The 18,499-nt window shown below is 37.6% G+C and overlaps 1 protein-coding gene across 4 annotated transcripts in view; it reads left to right on the top strand.

The window, feature by feature from the left end:
- Window positions 1-18,499, top strand: part of unc5da (unc-5 netrin receptor Da) — a 247,173-nt gene that overhangs the window by 153,403 nt on the left and 75,271 nt on the right. For all 4 annotated transcript variants that reach the window (XR_007181237.1, XM_048165904.1, XM_048165906.1 and 1 more), the window contains exon 2: window positions 6,859-7,059. Coding sequence is in view for 3 of the 4 variants with exons in the window: in XM_048165904.1 (XP_048021861.1) it covers window positions 6,859-7,059 (201 nt within the window). In the remaining variant the exon portion in view is untranslated. The remainder of the gene's footprint in view (window positions 1-6,858; window positions 7,060-18,499) is intronic.

The raw sequence follows: 18,499 nt of genomic DNA, 5'->3' as shown, positions 1-18,499 counted from the left end.
AAGCCCCTTGGAGAATCAGTCGGGACTGTGTTATTGTGTCTGAGCCGTGATTGCATTAGGATGTCATGGTCACTTTCGTTCTATTCAGTTCTATCAAGAACTAACACTATGTAACGAAAGCACCACCACAGAGAGAAACAAACACAAAAACCTAAGTCTCTTTGGATCGCGCGCCAGCAGTCTCTTAAAAATAAAAGCTTCAAACCAAAACTGTTTTTAGTCTGATGCCACAAGAGAGCCATTTTGACTTGCATCATATTTGTTTCAAAAACTTTTTTTAATCTTGAGAAAACCATATAGTCAGAGTCAAAAACAATTATACAAGCGCTAAATGCGATTTAATATTTGATTCGATGCTAAATAAATATAGTTCACCAGTTGGCCAGCAATTTTATTATGCACAACATTATTAGTTTGTAGAGATCAAATTTTAAGAATGATAGTCTGACTCTCATTCAATTTGCCTCTTTGTCGCCATCTCTGTTTGAAACCTGCAATTGCAGTTATTTGCAGAATTATAATTTTTACATGGGTTGTGCGTCGGCACGGCTGGATCTGGCAGATTAATCTATTGTTTGCTGTCAGTCACCGCACCGGTGTGAATACTGTACTTCAGATTCTGTGTCTTGGAAGTATGACCATAATAAGAATTTTCACTGGAAAACGTCATCTAAATCGTCATCTAAATCATAAATGTTTCTTGAGCATCAAATCATCATATTAGATTGATTTCTGAAGGATCATGTGACACTGAAGACTGGAGTAAAGACTGGATGCTGAAAATTCGACTTTGATCACAGGAATAAATTACACTTTACTGTATATTGACATAGAAAACAGCTGTTTTAAATTGGAATAATATTTCACAATATTACTGTTTTTGTTTGTATTTTTAATCAAATAAATGCAGGCTTGGTGAGCAGAAGATACTTCTTTTAAAACATTAAAAAATCTTACTGACCCCAAACTTTTGAACGGTAGTGTATTTAAAATGTATAATTTTCTTTTCTGCATAAATGGACCAAAACAAAATCTGTAACAAGTCTTTATTTTCATTCCAAGGGAAGTATAAGATGGATTGTTTTGCATGGTTGTTCTGAAGTGTGTTTCTTTTTTGTGTGTGATTGTGTTAAAACTCTGCAGATATAGATTATTTTCCATCAGGAACAAACAAACGGTCCTCCCCTCAACAACAGTTATCGTTCTATATAAATCAGTCTGCATACCGATGTGACAACATCCACGAGCCTAAAGAAGCTCTTTCCACCCGTTCCCAGTTGCTCTTTCTCACTCCTTTTCCCTCCCCCCAACTCTTTCTCTCTTTCCTTTCATCTGCGGCTCAGTCGGATGACTATTTTCCCCTTTCATCAGACTGCCATCATGTCAAGCACTCCTGAACATCTGTGATGGTGGCTGGATAAAAGCGCGTGGTGTGCGAGTCCAAATGTGTGCGCTTGAATGTGAGCGTGTCACAATTGTGTATTTGCTTGTAAATGTGAATACATTTGTTTGTGGGCGTGCAAAAAATAGCATTAGCACACATTACAGTATGGAACTGCATGGTCCAATATGTTTGTGAATATGGATGTGTTCACACTCCTACCTGGTGCTCTGTGTGTAGGAGTATTCATTCTAAAAAGAAGCATGAGCACAAAGCATTGGGATGATACAAACAAGACACTGTGCCATTAATTCTTTTATAGAAAATAATGTGCGTTCTGTTTACATATCTAGAACGAAGAGGAATGGAGGTGGAAGATGGAGAGAGAGCTTTCAGAATCCTTTTAGTATTTCCATTGTTTCTCCTAGACAGCAATGAAATTAAATTGAGGGCAAATGGAGACTGTTCTCCTTACATATATATTCTCTTGCCAATTATTTAATAATTTCAAAAGAGATCTCCGTAATATACGGAAGAGGATTAGGGCCAAGCAATAATAAAAAAAATAAAACCATCTCGAGATTAAAGTTGTTAAATTTCGAGAAAAAACTTGTTAAATTTTGAGGAAAAGGTCGAGATAAAATGTTGAGAATAAACTCGTTAAATTACGAGAAAAAAACTTGTTAAATTTCGAGAAAAAAGTCGAGGTAAAATGTTGAGAGTAAAGTCATTAAATTACGAGAAAAAAGTCGTTAAATTACGAGAACAAATTCATTAAATTATGAGAAAAATGTCATTAAATTTCAAGAAAAAAGCCGAGATAAAATGTTGAGAATAAAGTCATTAAATTATGAGAAAAAAGTAGTTAAATTACGAGAAAAAATTCATTAAATTATGAGAAAAATGTCGTTAAATTTCAAGAAAAAAGTCGAGATAAAATGTTGAGAATAAACTCATTAAATTATGAGAAAAAAGTTGTTAAATTACGAGAACAAATTCATTAAATTACGAGAAAAAAACATGTTAAATTTCGAGAAAAAAGTCGAGGTAAAATGTTGAGAATAAAGTAATTAAATTACGAGAAAAAAGTCGTTAAATTACGAGAACAAATTCATTAAATTATGAGAAAAATGTCATTAAATTTCTAGAAAAAAGTCGAGATAAAATGTTGAGAATAAAGTCATTAAATTATGAGAAAAAAGTCGTTAAATTACGAGAACAAATTCATTAAATTATGAGAAAAATGTCGTTAAATTTCAAGAAAAAAGTCGAGATAAAATGTTGAGAATAAACTCATTAAATTACGAGAAAAAAGTCGTTAAATTACGAGAACAAACTCATTAAATTATGAGAAAAATGACGTTAAATTTCAAGAAAAAAGTCGAGATAAAATGTTGAGAATAAAGTCATTAAATTATGAGAAAAAAGTCATTAAATTACGAGAACAAATTCGTTAAATTACAAATTTGTTCTCATAATTTAACAAGTTTTTTCTCGTAATTTAACAAGTTTATTCTCAACATTTTATCTCGACTTTTTTCTTGAAATTTAACAACTTTAATCTCGAGATGGTTTTATTTTTTTATTATTGCTTGGCCCTAATCCTCTTCCATAGTAATATCCCAAATGGTCCTATAGATTTACCAAGATACCAAATAGATTCAAAATGTTTGTCAGATTTTTCCAAAACCAAGTGATCTGAACCGTTTATTGGGTTTGAATGAATCACACAGAAAATTTAATTTTCAGCATCATTACTCCATTTTCCAGTGTCACAAATAATTCTAATATGCTGATTTGTTGCTCAAATAACATTTCTAATTATCAATGTTGAAATCAGTTGTGCTGCTTAGAAGTATTAATTTCTTTCAAAAATAAAAATAGAATCGTATTGACCCCAAATGGTAGTGTATATAGATCTATTATCACATGATTTAAAAAGGGTTTAATAGTTATTTGTCATTATTTCCCCTATCCTGGTGTCCTAGGTGATGTCAGCCTAAAAGGAATGTTATGTTAGTGGTGGAACATTTGGCAGAAAGATTACGAAGGCACAATTTTTAAGGAAAATAACATGTGTTGATGAAATGTTCACAGTAAGACCAGGAATGTATATTAGAAAAGTACATGTTGACTTTAAGCCTACCGAGCTATGAAAGAAACACTTGAGTGATAAAATTGTCCTCTGGTGTGAGAGAGACAGTGAGAGAAGGAGGGGCGGGTGTGAGGGCTGTGATTTTCTCAGTGTGAGTAGCACACGCAGGCATTTCTCTATTCATTCTAATCAGGATGAATCAGGTATGTTTGCCAGAGGATTATGCACCTGTGCACACACACAAACACACACACACAAAGTTTCCCGGGGAAGGATTACAAGTCAACAGAAATCTCTATTATGCTTAAGATTTCAGTCAGGGAAAATCGTTTCCAAAATATCCCATCCAATTACGTCTGTGACAATTTTATTAGTGAGGGAGAGTCTGTGTGTGTGTGTGTGTGTGTGTGTGTGTGTGTGTGTGTGTGTGTGTGTGTGTGTGTGTGTGTGTGTGTGTGTGTGTGTGTGTGTGTGTGTGTGTGTGACAGAAAGAGAAATGGAGAGCGAGCACGAGAGAAACATGAAGAGCGAGGGAGAGGAGTGCTTTAAATCATTGTGTGCTTTGAATCACTGTGGATATTTCAGCTCCTGTCACTCTTGTGTGGCTCTTTTATCCACAAGACACTTTTAGACCCTAAATCTTTCTCCAAATATCCCTGTGTGAAATGGAATTTCACACCCGTACGTGGTCGATTTCATGGGGCATGTCAGAACAGTTTTCCAATTTTTAATAGCTAGTCTATTATAGATTTACAGTACTTTTATTTGATTTTTTGGGCTTTTGAATCTTTATTTGACAGATACAGTTGAGGGTTACAGGAAATTTTGGGGGAGAAAGAGAAGAGAAAGATGAGGAAAGCACAGTATATGTCTCCAGCACAATTATATCATTATAATTAAAAAAAAAAAAAAAAAAAAAAAGATTTAGAGGATTTTCATTATGCACTATTTCAATTGTATGCAGCAATGCTGTAATTGCTTTGGCAATACAAGTGTAAAAATATTTGTCTTGCCAATAAAGCAACTTAAAACTTAAAATGAAGAGAAAGATCTTCATGACTACCGCAGCTGAAGAGTATATGTGCTAACCAGTGTTGGGGTTATGTAATCAGATTACTTTTTCAAGTAACTAGTAAAGTAATCTATTCATTTTAAATTTACAATAAAGTTACATTTACAATTAAGTAATGCAAGTTACTTTTTTCCCAATTTAACTGACAACTCCTCTGTCCCCATGTTGAGAGAAATCATGAGTAAGTGCAGAGTTGTTGTGTGCGCTGTGTAAATATGATGCTTATAGTAGTTCCAGACTAAATGTGAGCATGCATTTAGTCCACATCCACACGAAGTCAGAGCTTTCTCTATCCAATCTTTTTTTTTTTTCCGTGTCTCATGAAATTTCTGCATATACACGAAACCACTGAAACAGACTCAAAACGATGTAGTATACATGCCAGATCAGTATGTGGCACTATAATTCTGCCACAAAGATACACTTAAAACAGAATAAGACTTGGAGCATGCACATAAACCTTGTGCGCTGTATACAATGTTTGGAAAACGTATAAAAATAAAGCTTCTGCAGCATGAACACAAGCATGTAGTCCGCCATTGTTGTTGTTGTTGCTGTTACGTGACGTAGTGGTGTCTGACTAGGGTTGAGACGTAGGGTGATGACATCATCGTTTCACAAAATAAACGGATTGGCTGTACACAAGAAAATGCAAGGGTGTCGTTTTCAGATTTATCCACTCTGGGACCCGGATTTCAAAAAATAGCGGTTTCAGGCTCCCAAAATGACGGAATCCCTCTGGACGAAACGTCGATACAATACAAAATTTGTGTGTATACAGCTAAACGCGTCTCTGTGTGGATGGGCTCTTACTCATCTCACTTTGAGATTCAGTATTCCTTAAAATTAATAAAATGAAATAAGACTTTATTTACCTGCATTTTGGTGTGAAAGGACCTTTACATTTGCCAGAAATATAACTTTTTTTTCTTTTTTTTTTAATTGTTATTCAAAAAACAAGCAAGCTCAGCCCAGTTGAGAAAAAGTAACAGAAGTAATGTAACGCATTACTTTCCATAAAAAAAATAACTAAGTAATGCAATTATTTTATTTATTTATTTATTGTACATCCCCAACACTAGTGCTAACCATGGCACAACACTTCAGTTTGGGTTTTTTTAAACAATATTTTATGGTTTTCTTGTATAGAATGGAACAATTTTGGTTTTGAGTACAATAAAGGTTTAAAAAAAATAGGTTCAAAAAGATTTTATGCTAAAAAATAGCACAGAAATATTGAAGTCTTTTTTTTCCTTTTACATATATCAGATACATATGAAGTGATAGCTTTACCCAGAATTCCACAAGATCAGCCTAGTCCAGCTCTTTCTGTGACAGCAAATGCTGTCTCAACTGTCACATATATTTCCCATGTTATAGCCACATAGAATATATATTCACCTACAATTCAATATACACAACGTCTAGAGATGCATTTTTTTCAAGCTGAACTTCTTTTAACTTAAGAGTCACGTACTTAGAATGCCGTGTCATGCACGAGATGCTGCAAAAGATGTGAGACGCAAACACAACGGTCAAACACATCTGTCTAGCGCATGTTTACATAGAAAAAGAATGGAAAAGTAGAGCAGTGAAATGCGAAAACGTGTTCTATGCGCACAGTCCCTTAATATTGAAATATTACTTTATTTATAATCAACATTTTTGTCATCTCATCCACCATTTTAAATTTAAATTTCCACTGAGATCATTACAGTGAAAGTGGGATTCCTGGAAACATGGTGCTGCCTTAGGACAGTCAAAAATGAGGTATTTTAGGAGGCAGCGTAATTAAGTTACCCACCTTTTGGAGCAGCCTTTGCATTGGCAAGCGTGCATGTAGTGCCTGAAAACATTGCCTCCATTAGCAGCTCACTAGGTGTTGGAACAGAGCAAATATCTGCATATAATGTGAAGCTACAGAGCCCAGAGGAGCTGTCCGCAGTCCTGAAAATGCTTATGCTATTGAGTATCTACTGGATGCTGTCCATGGTGCTGAAATCCTCTGCAGGCACCTTCAGCTGCTTTAGGGCAGTTTTCACTTTATCTCTCAGTGTCACCGGCTCATATGGTGCTCGTTTGAAAACGTCATCCAACCTGAGAGTGCTTTTGAAAGTGATTGACAGGCCGATTAAGGAAGTGAGTAAGCTTGCTGTCAGGGAGCCCTGGCTGATGTGTCTGATTATAGGAACTCGCAGATAGGTAGCTGTCATCCAAGTGGATTTGCTTGGTTAGACGTTCTTGCTTCGCATTGAATGAAACAGGGACTTTTCTCCTAGCGCTGATGCCTAATTCCTTTGTTTGTTGCAGGGTCACGTGATGGTCTCTCGGCGATGTCTGGAACGCTGCCTCACTTTCTGCAGGAGCCCGATGACGCATACATCGTCAAGAGCAACCCCATCAAACTACATTGCCGTGCCCGGCCCGCCCTCCAGATATTCTTTAAATGCAATGGGGAGTGGGTCCATCAGAACCAGCACACTTCCTTGGAGCACACCGAACTAGGAACCGGTAAATACACACTTTTAATGTACTTTAATGCACATTCTATCTGTCTTTCAAATACAAACTCCCAGCAGTGCCTGATGGGAGAGTGGTGTCCAGAATGTCAAATCCTACAGCAGCAGACATTCGGCTCAACTTCTCCCAGCGTTTCATCTTTCAGTTCACTCCCCATCAAATATAGTGTGCTATCTGTAAGAGCTTGAAAGAGACTGATTGTTGCATTTAGTGTTTGCTGGTGCAGATTTTGACAGCTGAAAGGACTGATCCACTGATGCAACACAGTGAAATTTTACTTTTATCCCCCCTGTCGGATCAGTACTTGACCCAGGCGTGAATTGCTGCTTTATATTCAAAAACATTTGAAAGGCAGCCTGGCTTATTTCATGCATGTTTTACCTTTTGTACTTATTTCTTTCATCTTTATCTGTTATTGATAAAAGAGACAACTGTTAACTGCTTAGACGATTGACAGATTTTAAATGCTACCTGTATTGAAAGCTTTAAAATAGGGTGCTAGTGGGGACAAAATCCTCCAGATTACTTTTTTCTGCTTATGCAATACAGTAGACCATGAGTCATTCACTTCCAATGAAGAGTTCAAAAGTGCCAGTGTGAATATATTGCATAGTATGCAATCATTGCTTCAATCAATGTGCGTACAGTGAAAAACATCAATGCATTTAATCATTTAGCAGACGCTTTTATCCAAAGCGACTTAGAAATTAGGAGAACAACAGAAGCAATCAAATCAACAATAGGGGAACAATTTGCAAGTAAGTTAAAAAAAAAGAGAGAGAGAATAGTCAGCGTTATTATTAACAGGTCAAGTGTTGATGAAAAAGAGCTGTTTCTTGAAAGCGGCTAAAGACTCAGCTGCTCGGATTGATTTAGGCCATTCCACCAGCAGGGAATAGTCCAGGTAAAGGTCCGTGAAAGTGATTTTGTGCCTCTTTAAAGATGGCACCACAAGGTGCCGTTCACTTGCAGAATGCAAGCTTATGGAGGGCACATAAGTCTGAAGTAGTGAGTTTAGGTATGGTGGTGTAGTGGTTGTTCTGTAGCAAACATCAGTACCTTGAATTTGATTTGAGCGGCTATTGGCAACCAGTGCAAACTGATGAAGAGAGGTGTGATGTGCGACCTCTTCTGCTCGTTAAAGACCACTCTCCTCTCCTGCTGAAATCTGGATCAGTTGCAAAAATTTGACAGTACATGCTTGGAGGGCCTGCCAAGTGAGCATTACAATAATCCAGTCTGTATAGAACACGAGCTTGGACAAGGAGTTGTGTAGCATGCTCCGATAGGAAGGGCCCGATCTTCCTAAAGTTGTATAAGGCAAATCCGCAGGACCTGCCCTTCTGGCAATGTAAACTGTGATGTTTAACTGATCGTCAATGACAACTCTGAGGTTCCTGGCTGTCTTGGAAGGAGTTATGGATGACTAACCTAACTGAATGGATGAAGTGATTGGATGAGATCACAAGCAGTTCTGTCTTTGCAAGGTTGAGTTGAAGGTGGTGGTTCTTCATCCATTTCAAAATGTCTGTCAGGCAGGCTAAGATGCAAGCAGATACCGTCAGATCATCTGGCTGTAATGAGAGGTAGAGTTGTCTGTCATCAGCATAGCAGTGATAGGAAAAGCCATGTTTCTGAATGACAGATCATAGTGATGTCATGTAGATGGAAAAGAGAAGCGGTCCAAGCACTGAGCCCTGAGGCACCCCAGTAGCTAGATGTTTCGACTTAGACACCTCACCCCTCCAAGACACTCTGAAGAACCTTAAAACTTGAACCACTGGAGTGTGGTTCCTGAGATACCCTTTGTCGTGAGAGTTAACAGGAGGATCTGGTATTTAACCGTGTTAAATACAGCAGTCCTATCCAGCAAGATGAGTACTGATGATTTGGAAGCTGCTCTTGCCAGTCTCAGTGCTTCAATAACCGATAATATATTAAAATAGAAAACAGATATTTTATATTGTAATTTATTCTTATGAAGGTAAGACATTACTCTAGTCTTCAGTGTCACATGATCTTACCCTAAACTGCTCAACAGTAACATAATTCTGTCCTCATTCATAACCATCCATTATTTATTTATATATATATTGTAGACCATTAAATCCAGCATTTTTAGAAAATTACAGAAAGTGAGTTGTGCTCAACCAAGTCTTTACCTTTCTCACACAGAACAATCTACTGGACAACAAGCAGTCTGGCATCAAAAGCGGCCACTCAACCGAGACTGGCTTGCTCTATTTTAATATATTATACGTAATTTACTCTTGATCACCAAATCAGCATATTAGAATGATTTCTGAAGGATCATATGGCACTGAAGAATGGAGAAATCCCCTGGAGTTACATGGGGTTAAGTGCTTGGATTGGCCCTTGTGGGGTTTAAACCTACAGCCTTTTGGTTATCATTCCACATCTTTAACCACTAGGCCACACCACCCTATTGTAAAGTAGAAGGAACTTACTACTTATAAATATAACATCAGCTCACATGCTGAAACCCCCCAGGCTGATCTCGGATCATCTGCTAAAATAAACATCCACCACAAATGTGATGTTGCATGCACCCAGCTTGCTATCTCAGCTTCCTCTTAGCACACTTACAGAGATCTTCTATCCGTGCCTGGCATTGACCATTGAGTCTCAGCGGGTTGTTGGACTGCCTAATCATCTCTGTACATCTGTGAGGCTCCGTTGATTAAGACCGGGCTCCCTCGGTCCAGCACAGATACGCTCCGATCGCATCTCTCCGGCGGCAAAGACGATAAATCAAACTCGGAGAGCAGGAGCAGCGGTGTCCTTGGACTGCCTGCGTGCCTGCTTGGATTATTTGTCCTGCTAGGCTGAATGGAATCTCTCACGGATGGATGGTTGGTAAATCTGTCAGTACTTTTGAAGTGATGCACTTATGTGAAGACTGGTAAAGACTGTAAAATCACAGTCCGGGACAGGACGAGGTTGATGCGGTCAAAATGTGTCTTGGAGATGTACATATGGAGATAAATAAACCCATTTTACCTGCCCAGTGTTAAGAAAAAAGGGTTTGTGTGGATCAGTTGCACTAGTGCTGGACCAAAAATATCACCCAGGGTTGGTTTGTTTGTTCGTGTAATTTCAAGCCTTTGTGTTTGGCTCTGATTCCAGAACAAAGAATCACAGGCGTTAATAGAGACGTAAAAGGAAAGCTCCGGGTTTACCGCCTCATGTTTGATGAACACTGTCAGGAAGAGCGGCCAGCTTGCAGGTCTGTTTCAGAATTAGCCAGCTCTATTTCCTTCCTGTGGCCAAACACACAGTCACAGCAGAGCTGGCTAACAGGACTGGACACCACTGAGATTCTCTGGCATGTGAACAGTATCATGCAGAACCTGGACAGAGTAATCACCTACCAACATCATTCAAAGTAATGCAACACTGATCATAAACACAAGCTTTAAAACCTGGTACTACAATTGTAATTATTAGTTCAGAATTAGTTCACCCAAAAATAAAAATTGTCATCGTTTACTCACCCTCACGTTGTTACAAACCTGTATGACTCATATTGTTTCTGTGGAACACAAAAGGAGGAGTTTTGGGATGAGTAAATGATGACAATGTTATTTTATGGCTTTAAAATTGGCATGATAGCTGTGATAGTCTTTTCTTTCTTATTGTGACGTATATCAGAGTAAAACAGTTTCTCAAACAAGAAAAAATGATACATGAATTTGTCCATTGGGAATTGTTTGGATTGTTGGATGGTTGTGGTTTGTTATTGCTGTGATCTCATGCCAGTGAAACATATCAACAAAGAAGAGATGTTGTTGCCAGTTGTGTGCATGTATGTATATATATATATATATATATATATATATATATATATATATATATATATATATATATATATATATATATATATATATATATAAGGGGAAAAAAAGGACTGTCCATTTTGATTTCTTGGTGACTTTAAATTGAAAACGTTACATAGTATCGAAGCTCGGTTCTGCCTCAAGGTAAAAAAGGTGGACAAAAAAGTTAATTTTGAAAGAAGTTAAAGTTTGAAAGAAGAAATAAAGTCACAATTTAGACATAAAGTCATTGTTACTTTATTAATTAATTAATTATTTATTTATTTTTAACTCTGAGATGGAAAAGGTCTTCCATAATGTGTTAAAAAAATAAATAACTTTGCAAAACTTTCTTACACTTCTGTACAGTGTACAAATTTCAATGTACAAAATCAAATGTTGCTTTCTACACTTAGTTTCCTCAAAAAACTATATATATATATATATATATATATATATATATATATATATATATATATATATATATATATATATATATATATATATATATTATTAATATTATTATTATTATTATTATTATTATTACTATTATTATTACTATTATTATATATATAATATTCTATAATAATCTGGTTTTCATTGTGCGTGAGCAACGAAGAAAGAATGACAATGAGTGTTTTTTTAATGGTGACTACAGAAGATGGTCTGTGGGCCGATCAGAGCTCAGGTGTGTGACCTTGCAGACACACCTCAGGTGCTGGCGGTTCAATGTGCGGTCAACGATTCATAATTCAGTCATGATGAGTTCACTGAGAGTGTACATCTAACACATTATCACACATTTGTGCATCTGTGCCTGATAAAATGTGCTGGTTTGTTTAATAATTATGAGGACTGTGGTTGCTTTTATGCTGGAACCTCTTGAAAATGTATTTGATAGGGCTCGGTGAGCTGCAGTGCCCGTGAGGTGTCCGTTGCTTGTGTTGCCAGGGGTGATAATCATCTTGGCTGTAGTCGATAGCAAATGACTGTAGTGTTAAAGGAATTGTTCACCCAAAAATGAAAATTCTGCTATTATTTACTCTGCTGCTGTATTCCAGGTCTTTGAAGTTATTTTGATAGCTTTGTCTAAATCACGGACTGAAATTACATCTTTATTCACTGATAACATCTCCTCCATTGAGCTGTTAGCACAAAAGCAGACTTGTCATCCCTTTGAATAATTTCTTTTCAATGAACCAGTTAATTTGGTTCACAATTTGTTCATTTATCAGATGATTCATTGATCTAGTTACAGCAGTTCTCAAGTTAAAATTAAAATTATTTAGCACACAACTGCTATTAATAGCATATATTATGCTATTATATTAACTTTTTTTCATGATTCATTCTTAAAATGCGACTAATTCATTCTAAAATTGGAAGTTGAATTGTTCAACTTACTGATTCATTGATCCAGTTACACTGGTTCTTAAGTCTTTAAAATTCTATGATTACTTACAACACAACTTTTCTCCTGTAAGTTAGTGAATTTAAGAACTGGATCAATGAATAAAGTTTTAATAAATCAGTTGATGTAGTTCACAAATCCGACTGAATAATTGGTTAATGAATAGGACTGATCAATTCATTCTAGAATTGGAAGTTGGATTGTTCAGTTTACTGATTCATTGGTCCGGTTACTGAGGTTCTTGAGTTCAAAATACAAATGTGATTGTCACCCAACTGCTGATTTTTGCTGTGTGAGTGAGTGAGCTGAACTTAAGAACTGAAAGTTTTTTTTTTTTTTTTTAATGAACCAGTTGATCCACAAATCAGACTGAATGACTCAATTTTCTGGGTGAACTGTTCCTTTAATATAGCCCAGAGCTGAAATCATGTGTGTGTAGATATCCAAAAAACTGAATGAAATGTTTTCTTTTGGCTGCCACAGGAAGTGCCTTACCAGCCAACACTCAGCCTGTTGTCATGGCGATGGAAAAGGGAGCATGAGGGCAGGGCAGAGCAACAGTCAGCCAGAGCAGCATAACCCCACTGCTCACTGATCAATACAGATCACACGGCTAAAGCTTCTGATCCTACTACCACTGAGAAAGAAAGAAAGATAGACAGACTGAGAGGAAAAAAGAAAAGAGAGAAGAGGAGAGATTTATTAGCAGTGTGATAACGATAGAGATCTGCCAAAGAAGAGATTTAAAGAGTAGAACGGAGCGATGGGCGGAGAAAGATGGAGGGTGAGGGAGAAATGAAAGGGAAAAAGGGTGACATTACGGAGATTTAAGGGAAAGAGGATGAGAGGATGCAAGAAGTGGATGAAAAGACTAGGAGGAAGAGTTAAAGGGGTAGTTTGCTCAAAAATGAGACTTCATTTACTCACCCTCATGTTGGGTCCAATCCTGTATGACTTGCTTCCTTCAGTGGAATACAAAAGAAGAAATTTTGAAGTATGTTCACAGCTTATTGTGATCAAGGTCATAAAAAGTATGCAAAAGCACCATAAAATAGTTCATATAATCTAGGGCTGCACGATTAATCGGACGATTAGAAAAAAAAAAAAAAAATTAAATTGCGCTTAAACGATTTGGCTTAATGTGATTATGAAATCGCAAAGCTGCGATAATTTTTTATGTGCGGCTTGCAAATGAACTATGGCTCCAAATGCTAATCCATCTGTAAGCACTGCGACTTTTAATTGCTTATAATGTGCATTTGAAAAAGCAATGCGTCAAACATCTTTCTAGTCATGAGAAGCATTTATTAACATCTTGTCCAACAAAAGACAACATTTAATAACGTTTTTACTCCATTCTCACTTCATAAAGACAGTTGAGCATCCTTCTGTGAGATGATGTGGCTTCTTACACAGAAAAAGGCAGTAGTGTTTATTAGTCATGTTTAATCAATCAAAACGTTTCAATCTTCTGTTTATTCAGCTACAGCTATAGTATGGGATTGACACATGTTCTACTTCGGCAGCAGGGCATATTTGCAGTTTTTGCACGAGAGCGCCCTCTGGCTTTCAGATGGAGAAGCATTTACTACTGATCACAGAGCCGTACAGCTCTGACAAGCTGCACATAAAATAATCGCAGCCTTTGCCAAATTGCGTGCGATAAATTGTACAGCCCTAATATAACCTATGTGCTATAATGTGAAAGTGTTTTAGAGCCATTTTAGAGCTCGACAGTATCAAAAACAGCAGTGTAAACTAGGGATGTCATGGTAAGAAATTTACAGGTAACACTTTATTTTACAGTGCTGTAGTTACACGTTACTACAAGTACTTACTATAGTAATAACAGTAAATTATGCGTAATTACAAAGTAACTAACCCTAAACCAAACCTTAACCCAAACTGTAGTCAATTTATACAGCTGTGTTGTCCCGAATTCTTTGACCCACAGAATTATGTGACCCTAGTAGGGACTATATTGAGCTAATCCTAATCCCAAAACTAATCTGTCACTACATTACGTGTACGATCACATAATTCAATGGGTCATATAATTCTGTAAATAAACTTGCGACAACACCGATATTACCGATAACACCAGGGGTGGGGGTTGTATATAATTTGCAGGCATCAGGGAGCCACTATCAGGATGCAGGGTATTGAAAATTGCTTTTGAATGCTTTACACTTTCGCTCAAATTCATGTTCATGCGCACTCTGTGTATATGGAGCGGTGGTACTGACAGCACATTTTACAATGTCAATGATGTTCAGGATCTTTTGCGCACCAAATCCTCCGCCATTGTCTTGTCAGTCATCTCTCCTTACTCTCGTCTCATAAGTGAAATCTGACTCTTACTGCACTATACTGCGGCTCTGCAGCTTGTGCTGTATATGGAGCAGAGCAAACACTTTCAGTTTATTACTGTAGCATCTGTTGTTCATCTTTACTAAATGTTTTTTATTTGAAAAACTCATAACGTTAAAAAAGCAAAACAACAGTGGAGGCAATAATGTAATCCAAGCACCGCTGAACACTGGTAACACCAACTACCACAGCAAGCCTAGCCTAAACAGTCTAAGAAAGATCTGCTTTTGTGTCCAAACAGGTTTGGATTGACATCAGGTTGAGTAAATGATGTCAAAATGTCCGTTTTGTGGATGAACTGTCTCTTTAAAAGGTCACTGTATGGTGAACATCCAGTGGGCTGATGGGTAAGGAGATAGATAAGAGAAGACACTTGGAAGGCAACTACAGAGGGAGGGAAAGAAGGGCACAGCAAGAGATGGAGGGTGAGATGGTCCTCACCTGCTGTTTGGCGACTGCAAGAGGGATTGACGTCCAGCATTCTGCATTAAGATCACAGCTAGCCCACTGCGCTATATCATCTACCGCCAACAGAGAAAGACAGACACAAGACAAGATGCATTGAGATCCAAGAAGGACAAAGACGATGAAAAAAAAAAACAGAAGAGAGGGAGTTTGAAAGAAACTGAGGAACAGAAAAGAAAAAATTGTATACCCTTACGAATCCTGAATGTGCTATACATGAGCGTGTGAACAACAGCAAAATGAGCTGTAGCTGCAATCCAGGATTATAAACAGTAACTGTTTAGACTCCTCACAGACATGTTAACAAAGAGCTTTGATTCAGGATTAGCAGTTGCACTGTCAGTCAAGACGTTACTGAGCACGCTCAGACTGTCTAAAAGGGCTTTTGATCACTTTTTCAGTGTCACGTCGCACAAATACAACCGTTATGCAGTTTGAAGCACTTCCCGTATGTGGCACTGACCAGCATCATTCGTCCACGTGGTCATCTGTGGTTGTTAATCCTTGAAGTGGCCCTATAAACTCCGACTCGCATACACACTGTGTGTCTACAGGATCAGAAGGCTCACAGGGATGGCACAGATCTCCGACTGCTTGAGATAGAGCTCAAAGCCAACAGCCGGACAATATCCACACACACACACACACACACACACACACACACAGCTGCAGCCCGACGGCTGCCAGCAGTAGGAGAGGGATCAGATCTGTTGCTCTCTGCCAAGGCCTAGGAAAGAGAGGACACTTTGGATGAGGCATCTCTGGACGTGCCGATCCAGACGCTGAAACATTGTTACTGTTGTGAGAAGCAGATTCGGTTCTCCAAATCTCTCCCAGAACTCTCCCCTGCCACTCAGCAACAAGCCACAAGCCAGATCTCAGCAATGACACACAAACTGTTCTATCTCCAAATGCTGGAACAGGAAAAGAAAGGAAAGGGGGGATGAGGACCATGGGCGAGCAAAGACCGACAAAGCTGCCACTGACTCTCTCAGAGGCTCCAACTCTGAATCTGGCGTGAAAAGTACAGCAGGGATGAAGATGAGAGCCTGCTTGGAAAGCAAGGAATACGTGAAGAATTAGAGGATGAAGAAAAGGGAAAAAAAGGGGAAGAAGTGGAAAATTTTTCTCTCTCTCTCGGATGGAAAAAGCTTAAGTGTTTTCAAGGTCAAACACAGTACAATAGTACTGTAATTTTGGCATATGAGTCATTATTTTAAATCGGTCTTTTTAATGTTTGAACTGAATAGATTTGCAAAGCATTTGTAAAGCACTTGACTTAGAAAGACATTTGATTGTAATTCGGTAACTGGAATGAGGTGACATGAAAATAAGTAGAGTGTATGTATATATACACTTATTTAGGAAAATTATTTATCACTAGTTTTGAAATGAAAATGAAAGTTTTACATTTTGCACACTAGTTTACATATGAATTAATAGTGTTACCATCATCATTTCCAGAAAACTTTGAACATTGGTACAGCACTGGAGCATTGACATTGCATAAGCCTGACTGCTTGTCAAACATAATGTTTTTAATATTGCACGAACAAATCAAATAAGTCGTTCCCAGCGATGCATGTAATCAAAAGAAGCAGAATTCCACTTAGAACCAGCACAGGATGCGAAAGAGCTCCGTTCCTGATGGATGCTCAGACATTTCAGCAGTTCATAGTTGGCAAAGAGCTTGGCGCAATTTCAGGAATACAAGATGTCTGTGTGTTTACATGTACAATACAAATAAATAAAGAAATAAAATAACCAAATCTCTCTGAAGAAGCCAAGTGTGTATTAGAGCCACTCTAGAGAGGAATACAACAGGGTTTTGGAAGCACTATAGATGTGTATCTGGGCTTCGTAGTTAATCCATGGCCTCAAGGTCTTTGGCAGCCATGACAGGATGACACATTTGGTTGGTTTGTTGGAGATTTTCTTCTTTTTACTCTAATGGATGCATCAGAAACAATGGGTTTGCTATCACATATGCCAGGGCCTATGTGCTGCCTGTAAGGCCACACACAACACTGGCATCAACTCCGGCGTTCTCTCCATATGCCACACATTCATAATCGTTAGTCATGCTTTACTGTTTTCTACTTTCCTTTGTCTGTATACACACACTTTGTCTCTGTCCGGGACCTGAAATGATGATTTATATGGTTTATTTAAAGTCAACGGTGCCTCCAGTGAAACAGTTTCCTCGGTGGCAGCACTTTGTCCGAGCAGTCACACTCAAGCTTCTTGTCATTTAGTTCCAAACTTGGCTTGGGCATCTCGATTCCTCAGAGTATCTGTGGACGAACGCTGGAAGGTTCCAGTTTCTTGGCTGCATCCCCGGGGGCGGAATTGGATGCGACAGAATCTGTATCTGAGGCGGTGTGTACATATCTTCTTGCCAATAGCAATGAATTGAGAAAATGTTTCAGCCATAAATATTTCTTACAGGCTATGAATCTGTATTTTGCTTGTGTGTGTGTGTGTGTGTGTGTGTGTGTGTGTGTGTGTGTATATATATATATATCTGTATTTTCAGCTTTTTTCAAGGTAAATTTAGATGTCTTTCCAAAAAAAGAACACCAAATAACCAAATATATAATTTCATATAATTCATACATTTATGTACACCAAAGTACCCATTAAAAAAAAAAATTATATATATATATATATATATATATATATATATATATATATATATATATATATATATATATATATATATATATATGTATATATATATCAGCAAAAAAACATTTCAGAATTCACAAGTTGCGATACTGAACAGGACCATGTGGGGATGCCAAAAAAACCCTAAACCAACCACCTGCATATATACTAAAGTACACAGCAACATACACAGGACAAATCAACATAATCCTGAATGTGTGTGAAAACAACGTGAATGTACTGAAATGTGTCTGTGGATACAATGTGCGATCAGTGCATCAAGAGCACTCATACATGATTTGTTTGCGCATCAATATAACGGACTCACGCATGCTTAATGTACGACTCCTGTATGTCACCGCAATCGTCTTTAGTTTGATTGCAGTCCTCATTCATCAAAACTCTCATAGCAAGAATCTGGTTTGCTTTATCCAGCCATGAAACATAGTTTTAATATCATCTGGCCATATAGCGGTGGGATGTTTTGACGTTCTGTTCAGACAGGAAGAGTGTGATGCGGGAAGGCTTGCGCTCTTCAGATACAATGACAGAATATGACAGAAAGTTTGTGTTTTCAAGCGAAACAGACACTGGAATTAATAAGTCCCTCTATCTTTGATATAATCAGCATGGACTTTTAAGACCATATAACTGCATGACGTAAATTACATTATGACCCAAT

This window comes from Megalobrama amblycephala, linkage group LG18 (assembly GCF_018812025.1).
Source record: "Megalobrama amblycephala isolate DHTTF-2021 linkage group LG18, ASM1881202v1, whole genome shotgun sequence".
Classification (NCBI taxonomy): domain Eukaryota; kingdom Metazoa; phylum Chordata; class Actinopteri; order Cypriniformes; family Xenocyprididae; genus Megalobrama; species Megalobrama amblycephala.
The sequence above is the reverse complement of the archived record's forward strand: the minus strand, read 5'-3'. Positions and strand labels throughout refer to the sequence as shown.